General features: G+C 55.3%; 6 protein-coding genes across 6 annotated transcripts; 5 read left to right on the forward strand and 1 right to left on the reverse strand.

The window, feature by feature from the left end:
• Nucleotides 1–483: 483 nt before the first annotated feature.
• Nucleotides 484–1,218, reverse strand: IUM83_14537 (outer envelope pore protein 16-chloroplastic mitochondrial-like; the record flags this gene model as incomplete). Its single annotated transcript, XM_067939291.1, has 5 exons — nucleotides 484–547; nucleotides 622–821; nucleotides 897–949; nucleotides 1,030–1,096; nucleotides 1,177–1,218. 5 exons carry the CDS (start codon nucleotides 1,216–1,218, stop codon nucleotides 484–486), a joined length of 426 nt encoding a protein of 141 aa, XP_067793538.1.
• A 1,338-nt stretch (nucleotides 1,219–2,556) lies between these two features.
• Nucleotides 2,557–3,048, forward strand: IUM83_14538 (uncharacterized protein; the record flags this gene model as incomplete). The annotated part of the gene is made up of 1 exon (XM_067939292.1): nucleotides 2,557–3,048. The coding sequence occupies one exon, from the start codon at nucleotides 2,557–2,559 to the stop codon at nucleotides 3,046–3,048; it is 492 nt and encodes a 163-aa protein (XP_067793533.1).
• A 1,077-nt stretch (nucleotides 3,049–4,125) lies between these two features.
• Nucleotides 4,126–5,043, forward strand: IUM83_14539 (reverse transcriptase; the record flags this gene model as incomplete). The annotated part of the gene is made up of 1 exon (XM_067939293.1): nucleotides 4,126–5,043. The coding sequence occupies one exon, from the start codon at nucleotides 4,126–4,128 to the stop codon at nucleotides 5,041–5,043; it is 918 nt and encodes a 305-aa protein (XP_067793532.1).
• A 5,582-nt stretch (nucleotides 5,044–10,625) lies between these two features.
• On the forward strand, nucleotides 10,626–11,288 carry IUM83_14540 (reverse transcriptase; the record flags this gene model as incomplete). Its single annotated transcript, XM_067939294.1, has 1 exon — nucleotides 10,626–11,288. One exon carries the CDS (start codon nucleotides 10,626–10,628, stop codon nucleotides 11,286–11,288), a length of 663 nt encoding a protein of 220 aa, XP_067793475.1.
• Nucleotides 11,289–11,383: 95 nt separating this feature from the next.
• IUM83_14541 (reverse transcriptase) lies at nucleotides 11,384–13,407 on the forward strand (the record flags this gene model as incomplete). The annotated part of the gene is made up of 4 exons (XM_067939295.1): nucleotides 11,384–11,824; nucleotides 11,907–12,212; nucleotides 12,304–12,738; nucleotides 12,838–13,407. 4 exons carry the CDS (start codon nucleotides 11,384–11,386, stop codon nucleotides 13,405–13,407), a joined length of 1,752 nt encoding a protein of 583 aa, XP_067793494.1.
• A 6,025-nt stretch (nucleotides 13,408–19,432) lies between these two features.
• Nucleotides 19,433–19,921, forward strand: IUM83_14542 (reverse transcriptase; the record flags this gene model as incomplete). Its single annotated transcript, XM_067939296.1, has 1 exon — nucleotides 19,433–19,921. One exon carries the CDS (start codon nucleotides 19,433–19,435, stop codon nucleotides 19,919–19,921), a length of 489 nt encoding a protein of 162 aa, XP_067793474.1.
• Between the last annotated feature and the right edge of the window lie 172 nt (nucleotides 19,922–20,093).

Below are 20,093 nucleotides of genomic sequence, written 5' to 3' on the forward strand. Positions count from 1 at the left end.
CGTAGAGGAGGTTTATGAAACGCGCTAGTAGTAGTAGTAGTACATTTGTAGACTAGTACTACTATCGCGAGAACCTCAGTGTTCGTCCACTGAGGGCACGGCGAGGTGCCAATAAGCTGGTAGGCCAGCGCATGTTCAAAGTCAGCCTAAGGTTTGCAGCCCTTAACAAGTTCTGCAGCACAAAACCTTTTCGTTTCGACCCCACGGAATCCGTGACGAAGTTCCCCGCACTACTTTGTCTTACAGAACTTGGCGGCAAGAGCTGTACGCGTATGCAGTATTCTCGTTCGTGTTTGCTCATTTACATCTCACCGCCGAGGTAGCTGTGCACTGCGTCACGAGCTGTAACCTTCTAAACGGCAGAAGTAAACCCTGGCAGCGCAGTCAGCACTCCGCGTAACCAGAATAGCTGCCCAAACTGGCTGTGGCCTTCATTTCGTTCATTTTGTCGTGCTGGCCAAATGCTACTTCGCCGCTGCGAGCTTAAGAGCGGTCGGCGTGGCGCGCAGCCGCGTACTTCTCGAGAGGCGAGTCCTGGATAGCTTGCCTGCACAGCACAAACCGAGCCACAACGTCAGCGAGAGGAGTCCTCACCATTTACCTGCTCGAAGCCCAACGTACCAGTAGGACGCAGCTGCCATGGCGGCACCAGCAGCGACGCCCGAGGCCACTCCCACACGCATGCTCTGCTTTACCATGCCGGGCACCACGCCCACCAGAGCGCCGCCCACACCGGCGCTGATCGGGTCCTCCTTCTGGCGAATCGAAGCCGTCACGTACTCGCCCGTCGTGAAGATGCAGCCCACAGCAGCGAACACGAGCTGCAGCACCCCACAAAGCAGCAATAAGTCAACAACAGCCTTGCCAGTCCACAGTCAGCAGCGAGCATTTCGTACCGAGCGCGTGCCCAGGTGCTTGAGCTGGTTGGACAGCTTGGGCAGCTTGGCGCCTACATGCACAGAATTGCAGCAGTATAGAAATGAGTGTTCTGCAGCTGCAGGCGCCTGGAGCGGAGTCATGGCGACGCACCAAGCTTGGGGATGGCCCACACCGACTCCACGGAGCCGATGGCGGCGCCGAAGAAGGCGCCCGCGGCCTGCTCAACGCAAAACAAGGCAGAGAGGGGGTAAGCACACGCTACGATGTGGGGCGTAGCGAGCGAGGGCAGCCACGCACCGTCGTGTACATGATCTTCTCGCTTCCCGCGGGTGCGTCCATCGTCGTTGCTGGCTTCAGCGGCGTGAGTTGGCGCGGTGTGCGGCTCTCCGGAGCTGGAGACTTCCGCACGTTGATTGGCTTATTTAAACCACCGAACAGCACGAGCCACCGAACAAACTACTGTCACTGAACGATCCTGGAGGTCCACAACCAAAAATTAGCTGCTGTACGTATGGAAATTATTTAGTTATAAGGTATACATTCACTATAAGTGTATGTTATCTTTGTGCTTGGGGCAATACGATAGTGTGTGAAGCTTTGCTGATGCATCGTGATTGCTAGTTGAAAACTACTCCAACACCCGTGAGAAGGCCACTGGCCGGCTCCAATTTCTGTTTTATCTCCCTATCCGGGAGGAAGTGTTTTTAAAATTTATAATCTGCACGTGTTGGACGCTTACAACCAAACGCAGTACGAACGTTGGTGCTCTATCTATAATAGTCGTGCCGAAAATGCCAAAACACGTCTGAGAGTAACCCAAAACCACAGGCTGCCGATAAAGACGTTATTTCGCTAAGATTTTGCGATGAATAGCTCGAATTTTCATTCCTTAAGATTTTGAGATAATTGGCGGTGCCATGTGAGTTTTCTACTTACAAACGGAGTTTTGGTAAAACGGATACGGTATTGACGATGTACGTAGTCCAAATTGAATACCACTACGGAGAAATCATAGTGTTGTTTAAGTTGATTAATTGTTTAAAGAGAGTGAGTGCTACGCCTAACTGGAGGGGTAAGTTAAAACTGTTTTGCGACATGACGCTGTCCGCCCAGGGTCCGTACGGCGTATAGCGTATACTTTCTTTCCCTTCTTCTTCTTGACACCCATTCTGGAAATCGGCGGGGGGGGGGGGGGGGGGGGTCCGGGACCTGCACGTCACAGCGGCCAATTTCTGTCTTCCCCCTTGAGGGGCCCCCCACCACCGCACCCACACACCAGCACCTAGATCCTCCACCGAGACGATGGTATCGTTCGGTTGGAGCGAGAGCCCACCCCCGACCCCCTACCACGACGATCTCCCACGCAGGACGGGGCGACCCCCATGGACCACCCCCCAGTCAGCAGCCAGGCCGCCACAGCGGCAGCAGACCTCCTGCGTCTCCCCGCGCCAGCGGCACCAGCAACGTGGAGCTCCGGTGCAGCCGATGACGGCCGTGAGCTAGTCGTGCCGGCTGCCACGGACAGCGTCCCGACCAGAGCGCCCGCCCCGGCCTACTGGACCACCCATGCCCGGACCACGGAGCCCTCGACGCGCGTCCCGACCACGGAGCATACAACGCGCGCCTCGACCACCGAGCCCACGACAAGCCCTTGGACCACGGCCGGAGCAGTGACGGATGATTGCGCGCCTGCGAAGCGCCGAGGACGTGCACGACCGAGCGACCATTCAACCGGCGGGCACCGAGGAGGTTGGAGATCCAGCGCAAGGTCGGCCCGCGCCCACGGCGGATGACGAAGACCTGTCAGCCGCGTGGCGCCGCGCCGCGACAGAGGTGACGGTGGGCGACGACGCCGACGTCGGCGACCCGTTGGCCGCGTGGTCACGCACTGTGGCTGAGGGGGACGGAGACACGACTCATACCTGGAATGCGTTCACCGCGGCCACAGCCACTTTGCCGACCATGTGGCCATGCACCGTGACCGAGGGGACAGTGAACGTCGATGAGGACGTCGGCGAGGACATCGACGACTTCCACTCGGCGCTGGGATCAGACGACCTCGACGCGCACCTGCTCTCCCTCGATGAGACCGTCGACATGGACCCCCCCCCTCCGCCCCGGCGCCACAGACCAAGACGTGACGCCGGACTCAGCATCCCCATGCGCTAAGCCACCGAGGGCGTCAACCCGCTGGGGGTCTCCCCTGTGCAGCACGCCCGCTCCACCAGGCCCATGACCCTCCGCCTCGGCTGACTCTACAGATCGCTGGACCCGTACCTCCTGATCCGGCGCCCGGATGTGGACAAGGTGGGAACCACGTCGCATACAGATGCCGATCCAGGAGTAGCCTCCATGCCACCCCACCGTCGGGCCAAGGGCAAAGACACGATGGGGCCCGCGCCTCGCAACAGCAGAAGGATGAGCCACGGCAAAGCTCCCCCCCATGTACGCCACGCCGACAAGCTACCAGCAGATGCCACGGATCGGACCCCACGCTCTGCTCCCTGGGGAGTCGCAGACGGACCGGCAGGTGCAGCCCTCGCCAGGATCGATCCGCTACCGCCAGCTCCAGGTGTTTGCGCATAACGCTGCTAGGTTTGACTGTGTGTGTTGCGAATATTTTTCCATACATTATGGCGAACTCGTCCGTCATAGACGCAAATAACATCGAGCCTACGAGTTCAACGACTGCTTCCACAGCGGCTGCGGCGCGTGTGCGCGTGCATTTCCGACTCGGCTGGCGGCAGCAGCCCACGCGTGCAGCTGCCCCTCAGCCTCTCGGCGACCTCCAGCACAGGCAAGCCCATTCTAGCCCTATCGCCCTCGCCCGTGCCCGCAACACCGACGCCCGACGCACATCCGCAGGGACGAAACTCCCCGGCTCGTGCGTCGACAGCGCCTCCGATCACTCCACAAGTACAACCGCCTCGGCCCACAACATTGTGGAGCCACCCCTCCTGGCTCGGATTCGTCGAGTGCGCTGGCAGGAAGCGACGCAGACTTTCACAGACCGACAGCGGCGCCGACCACGCGGCCAGCGCTAGCGCTCGCACCCCGACGGCGCCTTCCCCTCTCGCGCCAGCACCCTCGCCAACAGAACCACCTGGCCCAACATATCCGACTGCGGCAGCCCCTGCAGGCTCTACGCTACCAGAGTCCACGCGAGAGGCGACAACAGAACTAGCCCGGACAGCGCTGGAGTGGACCCTGCAGTTTGATGGCGCCTGTCGGGGACGCCAACCGAAGATGGCCGGTGCTGGCGCGCTGCTGTATAACTCGCAAGGGACCGCAACCTGGACGGACTCCGTGCACCTTGCGGGCGTGCAAAGGAACAATACAACGGAATATCAAGCGCTCCTCGCAAGGGTCGAAGCAGCGGTGGCACATGGCTGCCGGGTGCTGCGCATTGAAGGGGACAGCGCACTGGTCATTGCCCAGGTCAAGGGCGAGTTCCCGTGCAGCAACACACGACTTCGAGGATACCGCAACCGCATCCGCCGAGGCCGTACCGCCGTTGGTCGGACCACGCTCGTGCACATCGACCGCATGAACAACCAAGTGACCGACCGCCTCACCAACAGAGCCCTGGAGAGACATTGCTCGCGCTTCGAATGTGCGGACTACGGCACTAGGACGACGGCATGCCCGACGACGGCGCAGCCGCCACCGACAGCGACGACGTCACAGAGCCAGACGGCGCCATCCGCTCCGACACCGCAATCGCCGCAGCTCCCACGCCAAGACCACTCCCTGCCCGACGCACCGGTCGACGCTGCGGAGGGCTTCCCAGTGATCGCGACGGGTCCGGACGCGGTGCCCGAGGCTCGGCCGCGCTTGCGACTGCGCAAGCTCACAGAGGGAGAAACGACCAAGGCGACGAAGCAGATGGAGCTGCTTGCACGCCGGCTCCAGACCCGGCTCCGGGAGGCGCCCTCCTCGGCCGAGGATGAAGGACTGCTGTGTACGATTGCGCCTGCGATCTACGACGCCCTGCTGCCATTCGCGCTGCCCGCGCGGTACCGCGAGCGCCGACCCCGCAGTCCTCGCAGCAGATCGGAGCCGTCCAGCACCAACGACATGCCAGGAGCCAGCACTACCAAGAACGCCTGGACGAGCTGCACGCAGTGCAGCGGGACCCAGTGTAGTGGGTTTGAGGTTGGATAGCCTCATCCAGCCCGTGCAGTGGGCGGCAGGCTGATCTTCAGATTGGCAGTGGCGAGTTGCCACTGCCAACCATCGAGTTGATGGTACGACGATCGTAGGTTTGTTGCCCGAGCTGGCAGTAGCGTACACAGCAATAGTAAGAGTCAGTTTTAAGTTTTGCTAACAAATACACCAGGCAAGAAGCTTTAGGGAGTGCCAGCTCCCCCAGTTGGTGTTCTTGTGCGAAACCCACCACAAAGTTAACTTTAGTAACTGGACAAGCATGGATACCAAGGTCAAGGCAAAGGCGTCGGCTGCCGTGTCTCGGTTTGTTCCGCTCGTCGCACCCATGATTGAGAACACCTCGCACGCAGCGTTGGTGGAGTGGAAGCGGCGACGTAAGGAGTACGAGCAGGAAGTGGCCGTGCGCTGCTGTCACGACCCCGAGAAGATTATGGCAATAACTACTGACATCCGCAGCTCTTTCGAGCCGAGCCTGCTCGAGGTTCTATGCGACGTAGAGTGCGGAATTGACAAGGCCGAGCTGACTAACGAGCTCCTACTGGGAACACTTGACTCGATCCTTTCGGCGGTGAAGAACAACACGGTTCCCAACGTGGCGGTGGAGTTCAAGGCTGCTGTTCGAATGAACCTTCAGGAGAGTGATGTACGTGAGCGAGTTGTGCAGTTTTTCAGGTCAGGCAGGCACGTGATAGAGGAAAACGGTTGGTCTCAGTTCTTCAATGATCAAGAAGGTGTGAAGTTGAAGTGCAAATTGTTCGTTGCTTCGATCGAGCCGCAGGCATTGCGTGAAGAGATCGAAGCTATCCTAGCGTACCAAAATCGCGACGCGCGTTCTGACGAAAAAGTTCTTTTTAAGATTATTCTGGAGAAAGCCCTCGAGCACGAGAGGGACTTTCAGCGGCGAAAGCGGTAGCGGAATCAGATCCGCACTGTCGCGAAAAGTGAAAATGCGCGAGGACAGGAAAGACAGAAGAAAAAACTGCGGGCAAAAGAAATTTACGACATGAAGACCAGCCCACCACCAGGTATTGGTAGTGGAGAAAAAAATCACAAACAACCCCAGCAGGAAAAATCGAGGGCGGTCTCGACCAAACCTGACGGCGGGTGTTTGAAGTGCAAGGGCGACCACTGGCTTGTGAGATGCCCGGTCGCGACTCACGAGGAGAAGAGGAATTTGCTCAGGCAGCAACACGAACGGTGTAACCGCGAAAACGACGAGCGTAAAAATATTGTGCAGGCGTGAAGCCTGAAGCGCATTAAAGAGTGTTTATCAGGGCCTGCGAAAATGGTCGAATTAAACGGGGTGCACTCAATGCCCTATTGCGCTGATTCAGGGGCAGATGTTAGTGTCATGAGCAATGCGAAGCTTGCAGAGCTGATGGCAAAGGATATGGAGCTAAGACCGGTGGAATTAGACGAGGAGGTGGACGTGGCAACAGCAGGTGGACACATCCTCCGAGCCAGAGCTTACATTGAAGTGAAGTTGCAAATTAATACAGCGGCAGGACCTGTGTGTCTCACGACACCTGTGAAGTGTCTGATAATTGATGAAGACGAAGATGAGTTTATCATTGGCAAGGATGTATTGGCTACATTAGGAATTGATGTTGATCGTCAACTCGAGCAGCTTGTGATACATGGGGGCGCTGAGAACGAAGACACCACATATTATGAAGATGATATTGAGATTGGTGTGGAGTGCGATGCTGATGTAAGAGTAGCGATTCATGAATTATTGGATAAGGCGATCGATAATGGGTTTCCGAGTGAGCGACGTGAGGAACTACTTAAGATTGCATTGATGTATGACGTGTGGCGGCTGAGACTTGGCGGAGACCCACCCGCCAAGGTACCCCCGCTTCTCATTAAGCTGAGGGATGGTGCTAAACCTCAGAAGTGCAAGGCGCGTCAGTATCCACCACATATTAGAGAGTTTTTGCGAGATTTTAATGCTGAGCTAGAGCGCATGGGGTGGGTTTATGAGAACCCACAGAGTCGCTGGGCCAGCCCGGCATTACCCGTACGCAAGCCAGGCACAGAAGAATACAGGCAGACAAGTGATTATCGCGCGGTGAATGCGGAAACAGAGGCCGCAGCCGGGGTAATGCCTATTCTACGCGTTGTCACGGAACATGTGCGTGGCATGACACATTTTGGACTATATGATTTTCTGAAGGGATTCTGGCAGCTCCCGTTGGCGAAGGACTGCCAAGAATTTTTGTTTTATATGACCGACAGCAAAGTATACACCCCTACACGCGTACCACAAGGGTGCAGCGATGCTGCCATTCACTTCCAACGTACCATGGAAACTTGTTTCAAGGAATTGTTGTACAAGAATTTACTAGTGTGGATAGATGATCTCCTACTTTATGCTAGTAATATTGATGAGTACCTCGAGAAGCTGCAAAGACTTTTCTGTTTGATTAATGAGTTTGGCTTGAAGCTCAGTGTGAAGAAGTCAAGTTTATATCAGAAGAGTGTGAAGTGGTGTGGGAAGGTTATCGACGGTAATGGCGTAACGCATGATCCTGAGAGAATTAAATCTCTACGTGAGATGCCGTGCCCAAAGACAGCTGCAGATCTACAGCAGTTTCTGTGTGCAGCCAATTGGCTACGCGAGAGTATAATAGGCTATGCAGAGGCTGTGAAGCCATTACAGGAGTGCTTAGACAGCGCGCTAAAAAACAAAAGAAGGTCGAAGCGAGCCGCGGCGGCTGTCCCGATAGAATTTAGCCCACAGTTGCGGGTAGATTTTGACAGAGTCCGAGATTTGTTGGCTACATCAGCCACGCTGCACCATCCCAGCCCCGATGGAGATATGGTTTTAGTGACTGATGCCTCTGACAAAGGATGGAGCATTATAGTGACTGAAGTTGAGACTTGGGATCCTAATAAGGACGTTAGTGAGCAGTCTCACAGACTTTTGTCCTGTTTAAGTGGGGCTTTTACAGGAGCACAATTAAACTGGAGCGTGATCGAAAAAGAGGCGTTTCCTCTCGTAACAGCATGTGAGAAGCTCTCATATTTACTAATGCGACCAAGAGGATTTCGAATGTTCTGCGATCATAGGAATCTAATTCACGTTTTCGCCCCTGGGGAAAGCGTAAAGAAGCATATTAGAGGAAAGTTGTTGCGATGGGCACTGAAGCTAAGTGAGTTTCGATATACTATCAACCATATTGCTGGAGCAGCTAATGTATGGGTCGATATGTTAAGTCGGTGGGCTTGTCAGCCCTCGGGGTCGATTCAACTCAGACGTGTAGCTACCCGACGCAAACAACAACAGCAGCAGGTCATGCTGCGCCCTCTAGACGATGAAAATTTCGTGTGGCCAACACTTGAGGTAGTGGCTCGCGCCCAGAAGCGGCAGGTGTCGCAGGCTTTGCCGTCTTGGCTGACAGAGCGTGACGACGGTTTGTTAGTTAAGGGTAACTTACTATGGATTCCTACAGAGGAGCAATCATTACTGCGTCGGCTGATGATTATATCGCATTGTGGACCTCAAGGACATCGCGGGCGACACGCGATGATGACTCAATTGGCCAACGTGTTCTCAATTGATCGGTTGCGATTACATGTTGACCGTTTTCTTACCAAGTGCTTATTGTGTTTGCACGTAAAAGGAGGGAAAATTATTCCGAGGACGTGGGGTGAAACATACAGAAGCAAGACGCGAAATGAAGCGTTTCGTTTTGACTTTTTGTATCTCGGAGAATCTTTTGGAGAGAGCCGGTATCATTTAGCGTTGAAAGATGATGCAAGCCATTTTTGTGAATTCGTTATTTGTAAATCACCGACTAGTGCGGTGGTTGCGGAGGCTATTCTACAATGGCATTCACGTTTTGGGGTACCTAAACTATGGATTAGTGATCAAGGTAGTCATTTTAAGAGTGAAGTGATTGACACCCTGCGAAGAAAACTAAAGTGTGATCATGATTTTTCGGTGGCATATTGTCCGTGGATTAACGGGTCAATTGAACGGATAAACAGAGACATTTTACAAGTTTTTCGAGCTATGATTTTGGAGTATAAACTAGATTATCGCGACTGGGTGTCGCTGGTCTCAGTAGTTCAGTCTAGCTTGAACCATACACCTGTACCCTCACTAGCGTACAAATCCCCCTTGGAATTATTTACGGGTTTACCACCACCGTCACCATTTGCCCATGTTTTTGTGAACGGACAGGGGCAAGGCGAGTTAATTGAGGCTGGCAGCTCTGAAAAAATCGAGCGCTCGTTTGCTCAACTGCGTGCTAGCGTTCAAAACGTGCATCGAGCTGTCGTTAATGCCAGAGAAAAACAAACTTTGCTGAACAAAAGAAAGGAACGCGGAGAAAATCTGGTGAATTTCTCGGTCGGAGATTTTGTTCTACGCTCTCGAGTAGATGAGAAACATGTCGACAAACTTCTAGTTACTTGGGTGGGACCGTACGTGGTTACGGAGGCCCATCCTCGGCACTTTGTGGTAAGAAATTTAGTGACGGGCAAATCGAGTGATGTGCACGCGTCAAGGCTGAAGTTTTTTTCCGATAGTGACCTACAAGTGACGGAAGAATTGCTAGAACATGTTGCCAGCCAAGGTGTTATCTTGGATGTTAACAAAATCAAGCAGCACCGGTGGAATTCGGTGCGCAATGATTACGAACTTTTTGTGAATTGGCGTGGTCTTGAGGAGATCGAGGACTCCTGGGAGCCCTTCACCTCTATGGCACGTGACGTGGGAGTACTAGTGGAAAGATATATCCTGGCTGCACAAGATACGCAGCTTTCCGATTAGTTGGCTCGATTCCACCGCCGGCCCCAACGTGGCGGCAAATAATTGCCTAGATTATTGTTTTAGTGGCTACTAGTACAGTGTGTGATCGCTGGGCGGCCATATGCGTCGTTTAGCTAAATTATGCAAAACTTCAACAAGGTCAAGTTGAAGTGTCATGCGACAGGACAGTTTGACTAGCGGAAAATTTGATTAGCGAAAAGTTCGGGGAGAATTTCTGCTATGATATTTTGCCAAACAAACTGTGGGCGAGGAGTAGTGGTTGGCAGCGTTGACGGCTATCAATGTTGCGCGACTGTGGACGAGGTGACACGGTCAACTTCGTTTGGCAGCGTTGACGGATATCAATATTGCACAACTGTGGACGAGGTGACACAGTCAATTTTGGCCGTGTTGGTGGGTACCAATACAGCTAGAGCTAGGGCTTATTCACGGGGCTGAATGAGGCTTTGAGAGAGGGGACTGTAGTGGGTTTGAGGTTGGATAGCCTCATCCAGCCCGTGCAGTGGGCGGCAGGCTGATCTTCAGATTGGCAGTGGCGAGTTGCCACTGCCAACCATCGAGTTGATGGTACGACGATCGTAGGTTTGTTGCCCGAGCTGGCAGTAGCGTACATAGCAATAGTAAGAGTCGGTTTTAAGTTTTGCCAACAAATACACCAGGCAAGAAGCTTTAGGGAGTGCCAGCTCCCCCAGTTGGTGTTCTTGTGCGAAACCCACCACACCCAGCAAGCAGCCGCCGTGCCGTCAATCGAGCGAGACGCGCCACCGGAGGAGCGCGAGGGTCACTCGAGCGGGAACGGCTGCGGCGCCGGTTTGACCGCGATGAAAGCGGATGCGTGCGCGACATCCTGTCCGCTGCTGCGGAGCCTGCAGACCCCGACGGCCAGAAAACCTCGGCAGACCCTACTTGTCCCCTCCCAGTGGACGACGTCCACGGCTACTTTGATGGCTTCCACACTCCACGTGTGGACTTCGACTTTGACGCCCCGAGAGGAGCGCCCTTCCACGACCTGCTAGGTAACTTGCCCCCGCCGACGGAGGCGGCTGATGCATTGCGCATTGACATTTCGCTGGAGAATGTGGAGGATCAACTACTGCGTGCCCGCCGCCAGTCGGCCCCTGGCCACGACGGAATTGGCTACGACGTCCTCCACCGCTTGAAGACTGAGCTGCTACCGCTGCTATACGCGGACCTACTCGTACTGCTGGAAGCATCGCCGGCTGCCATCCTCCTGGAAGGTTGGCATCGTCAAGTTAGTCCACAAGAAGGGATCGCGCACGGTGCCGTCCAACTAGCGGCCACTGTGCCTCCAGCCCACGCTGTACAAATTGTACGCCAGCGTACTAGCCCGCCGCCTCTCCACATGGCTGGAAGCCAACGACAGATTCACGGCTCCCCAGAAGGGGTTCCGCGCGATGAATGGGTGCAACAAGCACAATTTCTTGACGGCAATGGGACTTGACGACGCTCGACGTACCGGCAAAGCGCTGTACCTCGTTTGGTATGATCTAAAAAATCGCGTTCAGCTCCATTCCGCCTGAGCTGATCTGGCGCACGATGTCTGCGATTGGCCTGGACCGAGCGTTCGTGGACTGCTGCCACGCCATCTACACGGACTCCTACTACACGGTGGTCAACACAGCGACGGGCGCCACACCGCCGATACGGCACCGCCTAGGGGTCTACCAGGGATGGCCCCTCAGCCCTTTCCTGTTCCTGGTTGGGGTCATGCCGCTGGTGTGGCGGCTCTATGAGCTCCCCTCTGCTAGAGTGCAGCTCGCGGCGGACGTGACCGTCCGAGCGACGGCGTTCGCCGACGGCATCAAGTCGCTCAGCACGACCACGGCAGGCATCGAGGCCGCCCATTGGGTAGTCACGGAGTTCCTCCAGTGGTTGACCATGGCGGCCAACCCGTCGAAGTGCGCCACGTTCGGCACGCGCATGCACGACCGCCACCGCCAGGAGGATCCGCCCAAGCTGCTGCTGCAAGGCGAACGTGTCCCCCGCCCTCTCGATGGCGGACACGTACCGCTACCTGGGAATCGACGATGGGTTTGACCACTCTGTCACTGACTTCCAGCAGGACGCCAAGCTGAAGGAACTCCGGAGCGAGGTGACAGCGCTGCTCGGATCGGGTCTCCGTCCCTCCGAGGTCGTGAAGGTGATCAAGGCCTACGTATACTCCAAACTGGAGTATGCATTCCGCCGGGTGAAGACCCATCGTGCCGCGCTCGAACGCTGGGACGCCTGGCCGTGCCATGGCCTCCGGCACCTGCTACGACTGCCACAAGCTGCCTCGACAGCTTTCTTCTACGCGCCCACCTCGCACAGTAGGCTCGGGCTGCTGCCGCTCACCGACCAATTGGCGGCCATCCTGGTCGGCCCCGTAGGCAGATGCTCCACGCACCGAACGCTACGGTGGCCGAGGTGGCGGGGAACATGTCATCCAAGTCGCATGCCGTCGCTACCGCCTGGAGGAGGACCACTGGAGAGAACGTCGAGACGAGCTCGTGGTCGCCTTCCTGCAGGGGACGCTGGCAACGTCGCAATACGCTTCCCGCCGCAACCAGTCCCGCCACATTACGTCGCTGTGGATGGAATTTCAGCGCCATGTCAGGCGCATGGGCCTCGCATTCGGGATCGCGCCAGCCGTGGAGATCTCCGACGCCACCAAGACCAACGGGAACGAGCCAGACCTGCCGATGACACCCACGTTGACGACACCCACACACCCGGTACCACTGGAGCGCAAGCACGTGATGGCCCAACACAAACTGCATGCCAAGCGCCGGTATGCGGCGACATGGAAGGCACAGGAGGACCAAGGACTCACAGTGGCGGCACACGGCAACGCCGGCAGTACATTCCTTACGCGCATCGGCGGTCTCACGGACCTCGATTACCGCTTCGCCGTGGCGGCATGCACGAACCAGCTGTCCACGCGCGCGGTGTTTAAGCGACGGAAGCAAGGATCAGTGACGAGGTGTCGCCAGCAGGGCTGCCCCTAGCAGACAGAGACCATGGGCCACGTGCTGAACCACTGCGACCCCAATAACAGCAACATCCGCGCGCGCCACGGCCGCGTACTAGAACGCATCGCCGACGAGCTCCGCAAGGTGCGGCGCCGGAGTCATGTGGAGCTGCGGGTCAACCAGTCCGTGGCCCAGGCGCCACGGTCCGCCCTCCGCCCTGACCTCCAACTGATCGACCACGACGAAAAGAAGGTGATACTAGCGGACCTCGTGATAGCCTTTGACGCTGACACGGTCGGCCACCAGGCCACAGGCCTAGATGTGGCTCATGCATCCAAGCTGGTAAAGTACACGCCGCTGATGCGTGAGCTTCATCAGCACGGTTGGGGCACGACCATGACAGCGATCGCGTACGCGTCGCTCGGCTCCGTACGCAGGTCGAACTACAACACCTACACCGAGACGCTGGGTCTCGCCAAGCGAGCGGTAAAACGACTAGACCGTGCCTGCTCGCTCGCGTGCATCCGAGCCAGCGAGAGCATCTGGTTTGCCCACACGGTGTCTACCAACGGGGCGAACTGCGACCAGCCGCCACAGCTCACGGAGTGATGAATTATGTAACGGGGTTACACGTACAAGTGGCTGCAAGCCACTTGTGAATTTAACAGATAGGTTATCTGTTAAACGTCTTGGATACTTCCTCACATTGGTGTAAGACACACCGATGGATACATTGAAGTGGACCACCACAGTGAGTGGTCCACACATACCCAAAGATCCTATTGGTAGAAAGCAGCATCTTTCTACCAATCAGAGACATGCATATTAGCGGGGCTCTGACAGCCAGTCGCTGCCAACCCTTTCATAGATGATAAACAGTTTTTAGCAGATTTTAGAGGAAGATCAATTTACAAACAATACAGTTCTCATTTTACCTTAAACTAGCTACTTGGAGTCTTGTCTAAGTTAACTTATATTTGTGTATTCAAATATAATTAACCTAAGTAATTACTAAGTACTTACGCTTCCTCATACACGTTGCGCAACGTGTAAGCTAAAGTAGTGAGTCAAGTTAGACCCACTACAAATTAGGCCTCCGGGCCACCAGGGCCCCCTCCCCATAGGAGCCGCCCTTCTGAAACCCAGCCTTCGTCAAGCGATACAATTCACAAATTACATCAAAAGCCTTCATTATCTAGCCACATCTCTGAGATATCCACCGGTAATTGACAACTCCAAAACTACTCCAACACCTGTGCGAAGGCCACTGGCCGGCTCCAACTTCTGTCTTATCTCTCTATTCGGGAGGAAGTAGTTTTTTTTTTAATTTATAATCTGCATGTGTTGGACGCTTACAACCAATCGCAGTACGAACGTTGGTGCTTTATCTATAATAGTCGTGCCGAAAATGCCAAAACCACACCTGGGAGTAACCCGAAAACACTGGCTACCGATAAAGACGTTATTTCGCTAAGATTTTGCGATGAATAGCTCGAATTTTCATTCCTTTAGATTTTGAGATAAAGCAGGTGTTCTCTTCGTTGTTGGAGTTCGTGGCACTGGTGTCTTGGTCGGTGCCTTTGGCACCGAGAACGTTTACAAACGCCTGCGTCGCAAGAGCCATTATTTGGCGGACACCTTGTTGAGACTCGAGCTGTTTCTCTTGTAGTTCAACAGCTCGCTGTTCCATGCATTCTTCATGCTCAAGGCGATCACGGGTTTCACTTGCTCTTCGGGCCCCGTACGTTTTGGTTAGAGCTTTTATAAATTTCAGTGGATCGGAGCGCTTGTTTACCGATGGCTTGCTTGATTTCTTCGGCTTCTCACTGCTCAACGCAGCCTCCCGGATTGGCTCTCCAAGCAACCCGATCTTCTTCCGTCTTTTTGGTACGATCCGCGATGTGCTCAGCCTTCCTGGAGTCTTCATCTTCGCTCAACTCGATGTAGCGTATCAGCAACCCCTCGAGTTCGACTTGATCCGCTGTTGTGTTAGGTTCACGACCTACAACAGAGCGCGGTTACAATTAGCATCCATACTGGAGATGTAAAACATCACGGAACGCACCCGAGAGTCCACGCTCCTTCATCATCTGCTTCCGATACTTCTTCACAAACACCTCAAGGTGTTTGCTCAGGCCCTCCGGTGTAATTCGACGGTTGAGCACATACGCTTACCCACCGTTCCGTCTTTGATTCACTAATGCGGTCGAATAAACTGTCGTCACCAAGCACCTCCTGTAGAACGAGGCTTTTTGTTTCGTTGTGTACGCTTGGCCGCATCTGCAGCAGCAACCAGATCACTCACTAAGTTGGCGGCTTCCTCCTCTTGGCTGTCGCCGTCGGGCAGATCCGAGCTCGGCGCGACATCTATGGTTTCTGGTGCCGCTTTCCCTGCTGCCGTTGCGGCCTTGAATGCTTTCTTGCTATTAGATGCGTTTGCACCGCTGACCTGTGTGGCAGTAAGAGGGGTCACTGCAGGAGATGCGTCCGCACGCTTCTTGGCTGGTGTGGCTGCTTCGTTGCGGCAGTTTCCTCAGCAGCTCGCGTTTTGCTGGGGTCTTCTTCTTCGCACGAAGCCCAGCTGAGTGAGGCTTCTGAGTCGCGCCGCTGGCGCGCAGGCACAGAGGGGGGCTGGGCCTTATGGCCTCGGGTCAACTTGTCTTCCGTCGTACTAGGACAGGGAGAAACGACCCGTCAGGGGAAACCCAGGCTTTACCTTGAGCACTGCTACAAAGTCGTGAGGGTTGTGGCAGAATGCGCTTGGAGTAACACACGCACCCTCAATAACTCCAAGGAACATTGCGTTTGGAGCAAAAGGTTATGCGTTTCAGTTGTGAATCCGTATAACTACGAATTTTAGTTCCATAACCCTCAAATAGCTCCAGTAACTAAAGCTCTCTGGTATCGCTCGGCTGGAGTAAGAGACCCCCCTCCGGCAGCGGCCAGGCCGCCACAGCGGAAGCCTACCGCTGAGGGCCTCTCGCGACAGCAGCGTGGACACTTCGACCTACAGGAGCGCCCCAACCACGAGCGCCTCGACCACGGACGCCGAAGCGCCCCCCCCCCCCCCCCCCCCCCTGCCCGGTGCACCGCTGTGGACAAGGTGGGGTCCGCGCCACCCCACCGTCGGATCGAGGGCAAGGACACGATAGGGCCCACGCCTCGAGACAGCGGCACGGCGACACAACCCTCCGTGCACGCCAAGATGACAAGCTACCAGCGGGTGCCACCGGCCGGTCCACACGAGCACCACGAGCCGGGCGGGCGTACGGGTTCCAAGAATGCTTCCACAGCGGCTGTGCGTGCGCGTGCGCGTGTGCCGTTCAAACTCAGCCGGCGGCAGCAGTCCACGCGTTCAGCTGCCCCCTCAACCTCTCGGCGACCACCAGCTCCGGCAAGAACATTCCAGCCCTTTCGATCTCGCCCGTGCCCGTCGAGATCAGTGACATCCACTCCCGACGCACATCCGCAGGGACGAAACTCCCCGGCTCGTGCGTCAACTGCGCATTCTATCACTACATGGTTACACTTTTTTCGGTTCGTCTGCTGTTCGGTTCGGCTTCTGGGACTTCGGTTTTAGAGTCGTTACGTACAGCGGATTTGAAAATTACGACACAGACCCCTGAACCCGACCATAACAAAACGCCAAGCAATACCGGGAGTGTGGCTAGTAGTTATCGCATCTATAGTAACGATTACCGTTTATTGCGGGGTGTTATCTATTTTGTAGTTACATTCAAAGTATAGGAGAAACATCTCGTAACAGGGTTCGATCCCTACTGTGTCCTGCTCTTCACGTAAGATTCGTCGCTCATTCGTTCGCCAATATCCGTTCCGTGCACTCATAGGGTAAGACGGCCCCAATCACAGCCGCGGTAAGCTGTGACAGGATAAAGGTCAGGTACATGGGAACGATGTGAGATAGAGCGATGTAGACAAGGGTTGCTTTGGCTGTTACAGCATGTTACTGTTATATAAGAGGTGGCACTCTTCATGAGATGGGGATCTTACTTCAACGTCGAAGTTGGATGTTTTCGAACGTCTTTGAAGCCTTACTATTTTAAAATACGTACCGTAGATTTTAATGAGCGTGATTCACGTACCACCTACCTGTCGACGAAATGTTGCGGTATCGTTGTGAAATTTAAAATGGTAATCATGGAAGTGTGGTTTCCAACTTGATTTTTTTTTATTGTCAGACCGAAGCGTTCTCTGCAAACCTACAAACCCGCGCTGTCTAACTGGAATTTCTGGAAATGAATGCATAACGAGTCAAACAAACTATACAAACTTTGAGTTGAGATGGAGGCCAGGACTCGAAAGTTCGGAAATGCAATGAATCTGAGCCAAAACCTCACCACGTCTCACAGAATGATCTCAGGAGGAGTGTAGTACGTACCATGCGGGGGTGGGCGGGCTCGGCCATGGGCGACATCCTCCAGCAGTGTCACAAACGGATGCCCGTGACGCTCAATAACACCCAAAATTCGTGCACGTTGGGTCACCTCGTTGCAAACCTGTTTTTCGCGATTGCTACGTTCCAACGGATTGTTGGTTCTGCTGATGATCTGTCGATTAATGCCACGCACGTTCCAAAGCGTGGGTGGGTAGAGGTCGATCCATGTGCGGCGGAAATACTGCCATAACTCGTCCCACTTGTCTTCGACTTGATCTCGTTGGTAACATACTCGATGCATTGTGGGTCGATCTGCTCACGAGGGAGAGCTGTCACTACATCCGGCATTCCACGCGCCATTGCCACCGTTATTTCTGCAGTCGGAATGTGAAGTTACACCATCTTTTGCGGATGACTTGCTTGAAGTGGAAGAGACAGCCCACAACAGCGCTGTTCGGAACCCGGTCGCTCACTGCGTTAATGAGCCCTTGCTTAAAGTCGCAGGTAATCTTTCCAGGTTCTATGCTCATCCCAGTAGACACTGGCACGCAATGGAGAATAACCCAATAGCCCCACTCAGTTTTGCACGTGTTGAGAATCCACTTGCACAGGACGTAGCACCGGGACCCGCGGTCGTAAGCTAAGATGACGACGCACAGAGAAAACGAAGATGGAATAGAATAGAAGGTCCCATCTCCGAACCGAAACGTTGTTATACTTCAGCAGCCGAATCAGAGCTGGGTGACCCTGGCCAATTTTACGCTCGTCGTTCGGCTCGTCGGTGTAGGTGAAGTTGAACTTGCTGCCATCGCCAGCTTGAGACAGCAGTGGTAATTCAACATGTCCATGAACTGACCCACCGAAATGGAGACGTCTCGTGCGATAGACCCGGCTAATGATTTGTTCACGCGTCAATCCCCGTGGCACCAAATCAATCGAAAGTTGCTCGCGAACTTGCTCCCAAATTCACGAATGCAGGACGCTGACTTGATGCATAGCAAGGGCATCGGTCTCTTCGGCCACCTGCTGAGTCACATCTCGAAATACCTGGTGAGATTCTGATAAAGAATCACCTTTGCTGGAGTCGTCAGAGAGGAGATCGATGATTTCACCACCTCAGGTATGCGGATAGCGAACCTCAAGAACGGGCCCAACGGTCATTATGTCGATCTTCGCTTTGCAACCCCGACGGTTGTAACGGAAACGATACGTTGTCATTAGGCTCGACGGGTATCCCTTGGTCAGCTGGAAACCATTCCCTTGAATCGTGGTGCAAAACGGAGTGAGGTTGGCCGAATCGTCCATGGTGAGGAGCGAGGAAAATGAAAAAATGATAATGGCACTCGGCTACTACCGACAGTTCTTCCGGAATGGCTATTAATGCATTATGGGGTTCTATTGGTTTGTTTTCTAGGAAACCTCCTGAATTCACCTGTAATTACCGTTTCTAACGCTACTAATGAGTGACATTCGGTAGTAACTAGCGACAATCGCCAGTAATTAAATCTGACTCTAACATACTGATCGGGCGGTCGATCCAAATTTCCTGGTAATTTACCGCTATAAAACCCCAGACCTGGAAGCCCGACCCGAACCGCAGACGAACCGAATAAAATTCTACCCACTACACCAGCACAACCGCCTCGGCACACAACATCGTGGAGCCACCCCTCCTGGCCCGGATTTGTTGAGTGCGCTAGCAGGAAGCGCCACAGCCTTGCCCAGACCGACAGCGGCGCCGGCCACGCGGACAGCACTTGATGCCCCCGACAGGCGCCATCAACTTGCAATGACCGCCCCGGCTCTGTTCGTGCTCGTTCCGGCGTCGTCTCCCGCGCGGGATCTGGCAGCGTGTTGCATGCACGACCTTCCACAGTTGGGAGCGCTGGTTCAGGTGCTTCCGATGGCAGGGGTGCTGGCGCGAGCGGGGAAGGCGCCGCCACTAGAGGAAGACGGCCGGTGCGGTGCGCTACTTCTGAACCGCAAGAGGTCGCCACCTGGACGGTCTCCGTGCATTTTGAGGGTATGCAAACGAACAACACCGCTGAATATCAAGTGCTTCAGGCTGGTGTCATTGCAGCGGTGGGACATGGCTACCGGTTGTTGCGCATTGAAGGTGATAGCGCGCTGGTCATCGCCCAGCTTAAGATATAGTTTCGTTCTAGGATAAACGCCTTCGCGGCTTCCGCAACCGAATCCGCCGAGGTCTTGCCGCCGTCGGCCGTACACATTGCCCGCATGGACAACCAAGTGTCCGACCGCCTCGCCAACGGAGCCCTCGATAGACATCGCTCGCGCTTTGAGTGCGTGGACCACGGTACCAGGCCGACGACATGCCCCACGACAGCGCCGCAGAACCAGCCAGCACCGGCCCTCCGACACCACAGTCGCTGCAGCGATTGCGCCAAGGCCGCGCCCTACCTGACGCACCTGCCGACGGCGGGGCTCTCAGCGACGGGACCGGACGCAGTGCTGGAGGCGCGCCCGCGCTTACGCCTGCGTAAGATCACAGCGAAGGAAACGGCTATGGCGGCCAAGCTAATCGAAATGCTGGCTCACCGACTCCAGACCCGACTCCGCGAGGCGACCGCCTGGGCTGAGGGCGAAGGACTGGTGTGTGCGATTGCACCAGCGATCTATGACGCTCTGTGCCATTCGCGCTGCCCATGCGGCGTCGCGAGCGCCGACCTCACTACGATCGTCGCCAACTATACACCAGGGCCCTAGCACTTCGAGAACGACTGGACGAGATAAACGCAGTGCAGCGGGACCCAGTGAGCAACCGCTCCATCTATCAACCGAGCGAGGCGGGCCACTGGGCGGTACTGAACCGAGAACAGCTGCGTCGCCGATTTGACCATGATGAAGGCGGATGCGTTCGCAACATCGTTCCCACTAT

Source organism: Phytophthora cinnamomi, assembly GCF_018691715.1.
Source record: "Phytophthora cinnamomi strain GKB4 chromosome Unknown Contig28, whole genome shotgun sequence".
Taxonomy (NCBI): Eukaryota; Oomycota; class Peronosporomycetes; order Peronosporales; family Peronosporaceae; genus Phytophthora; species Phytophthora cinnamomi.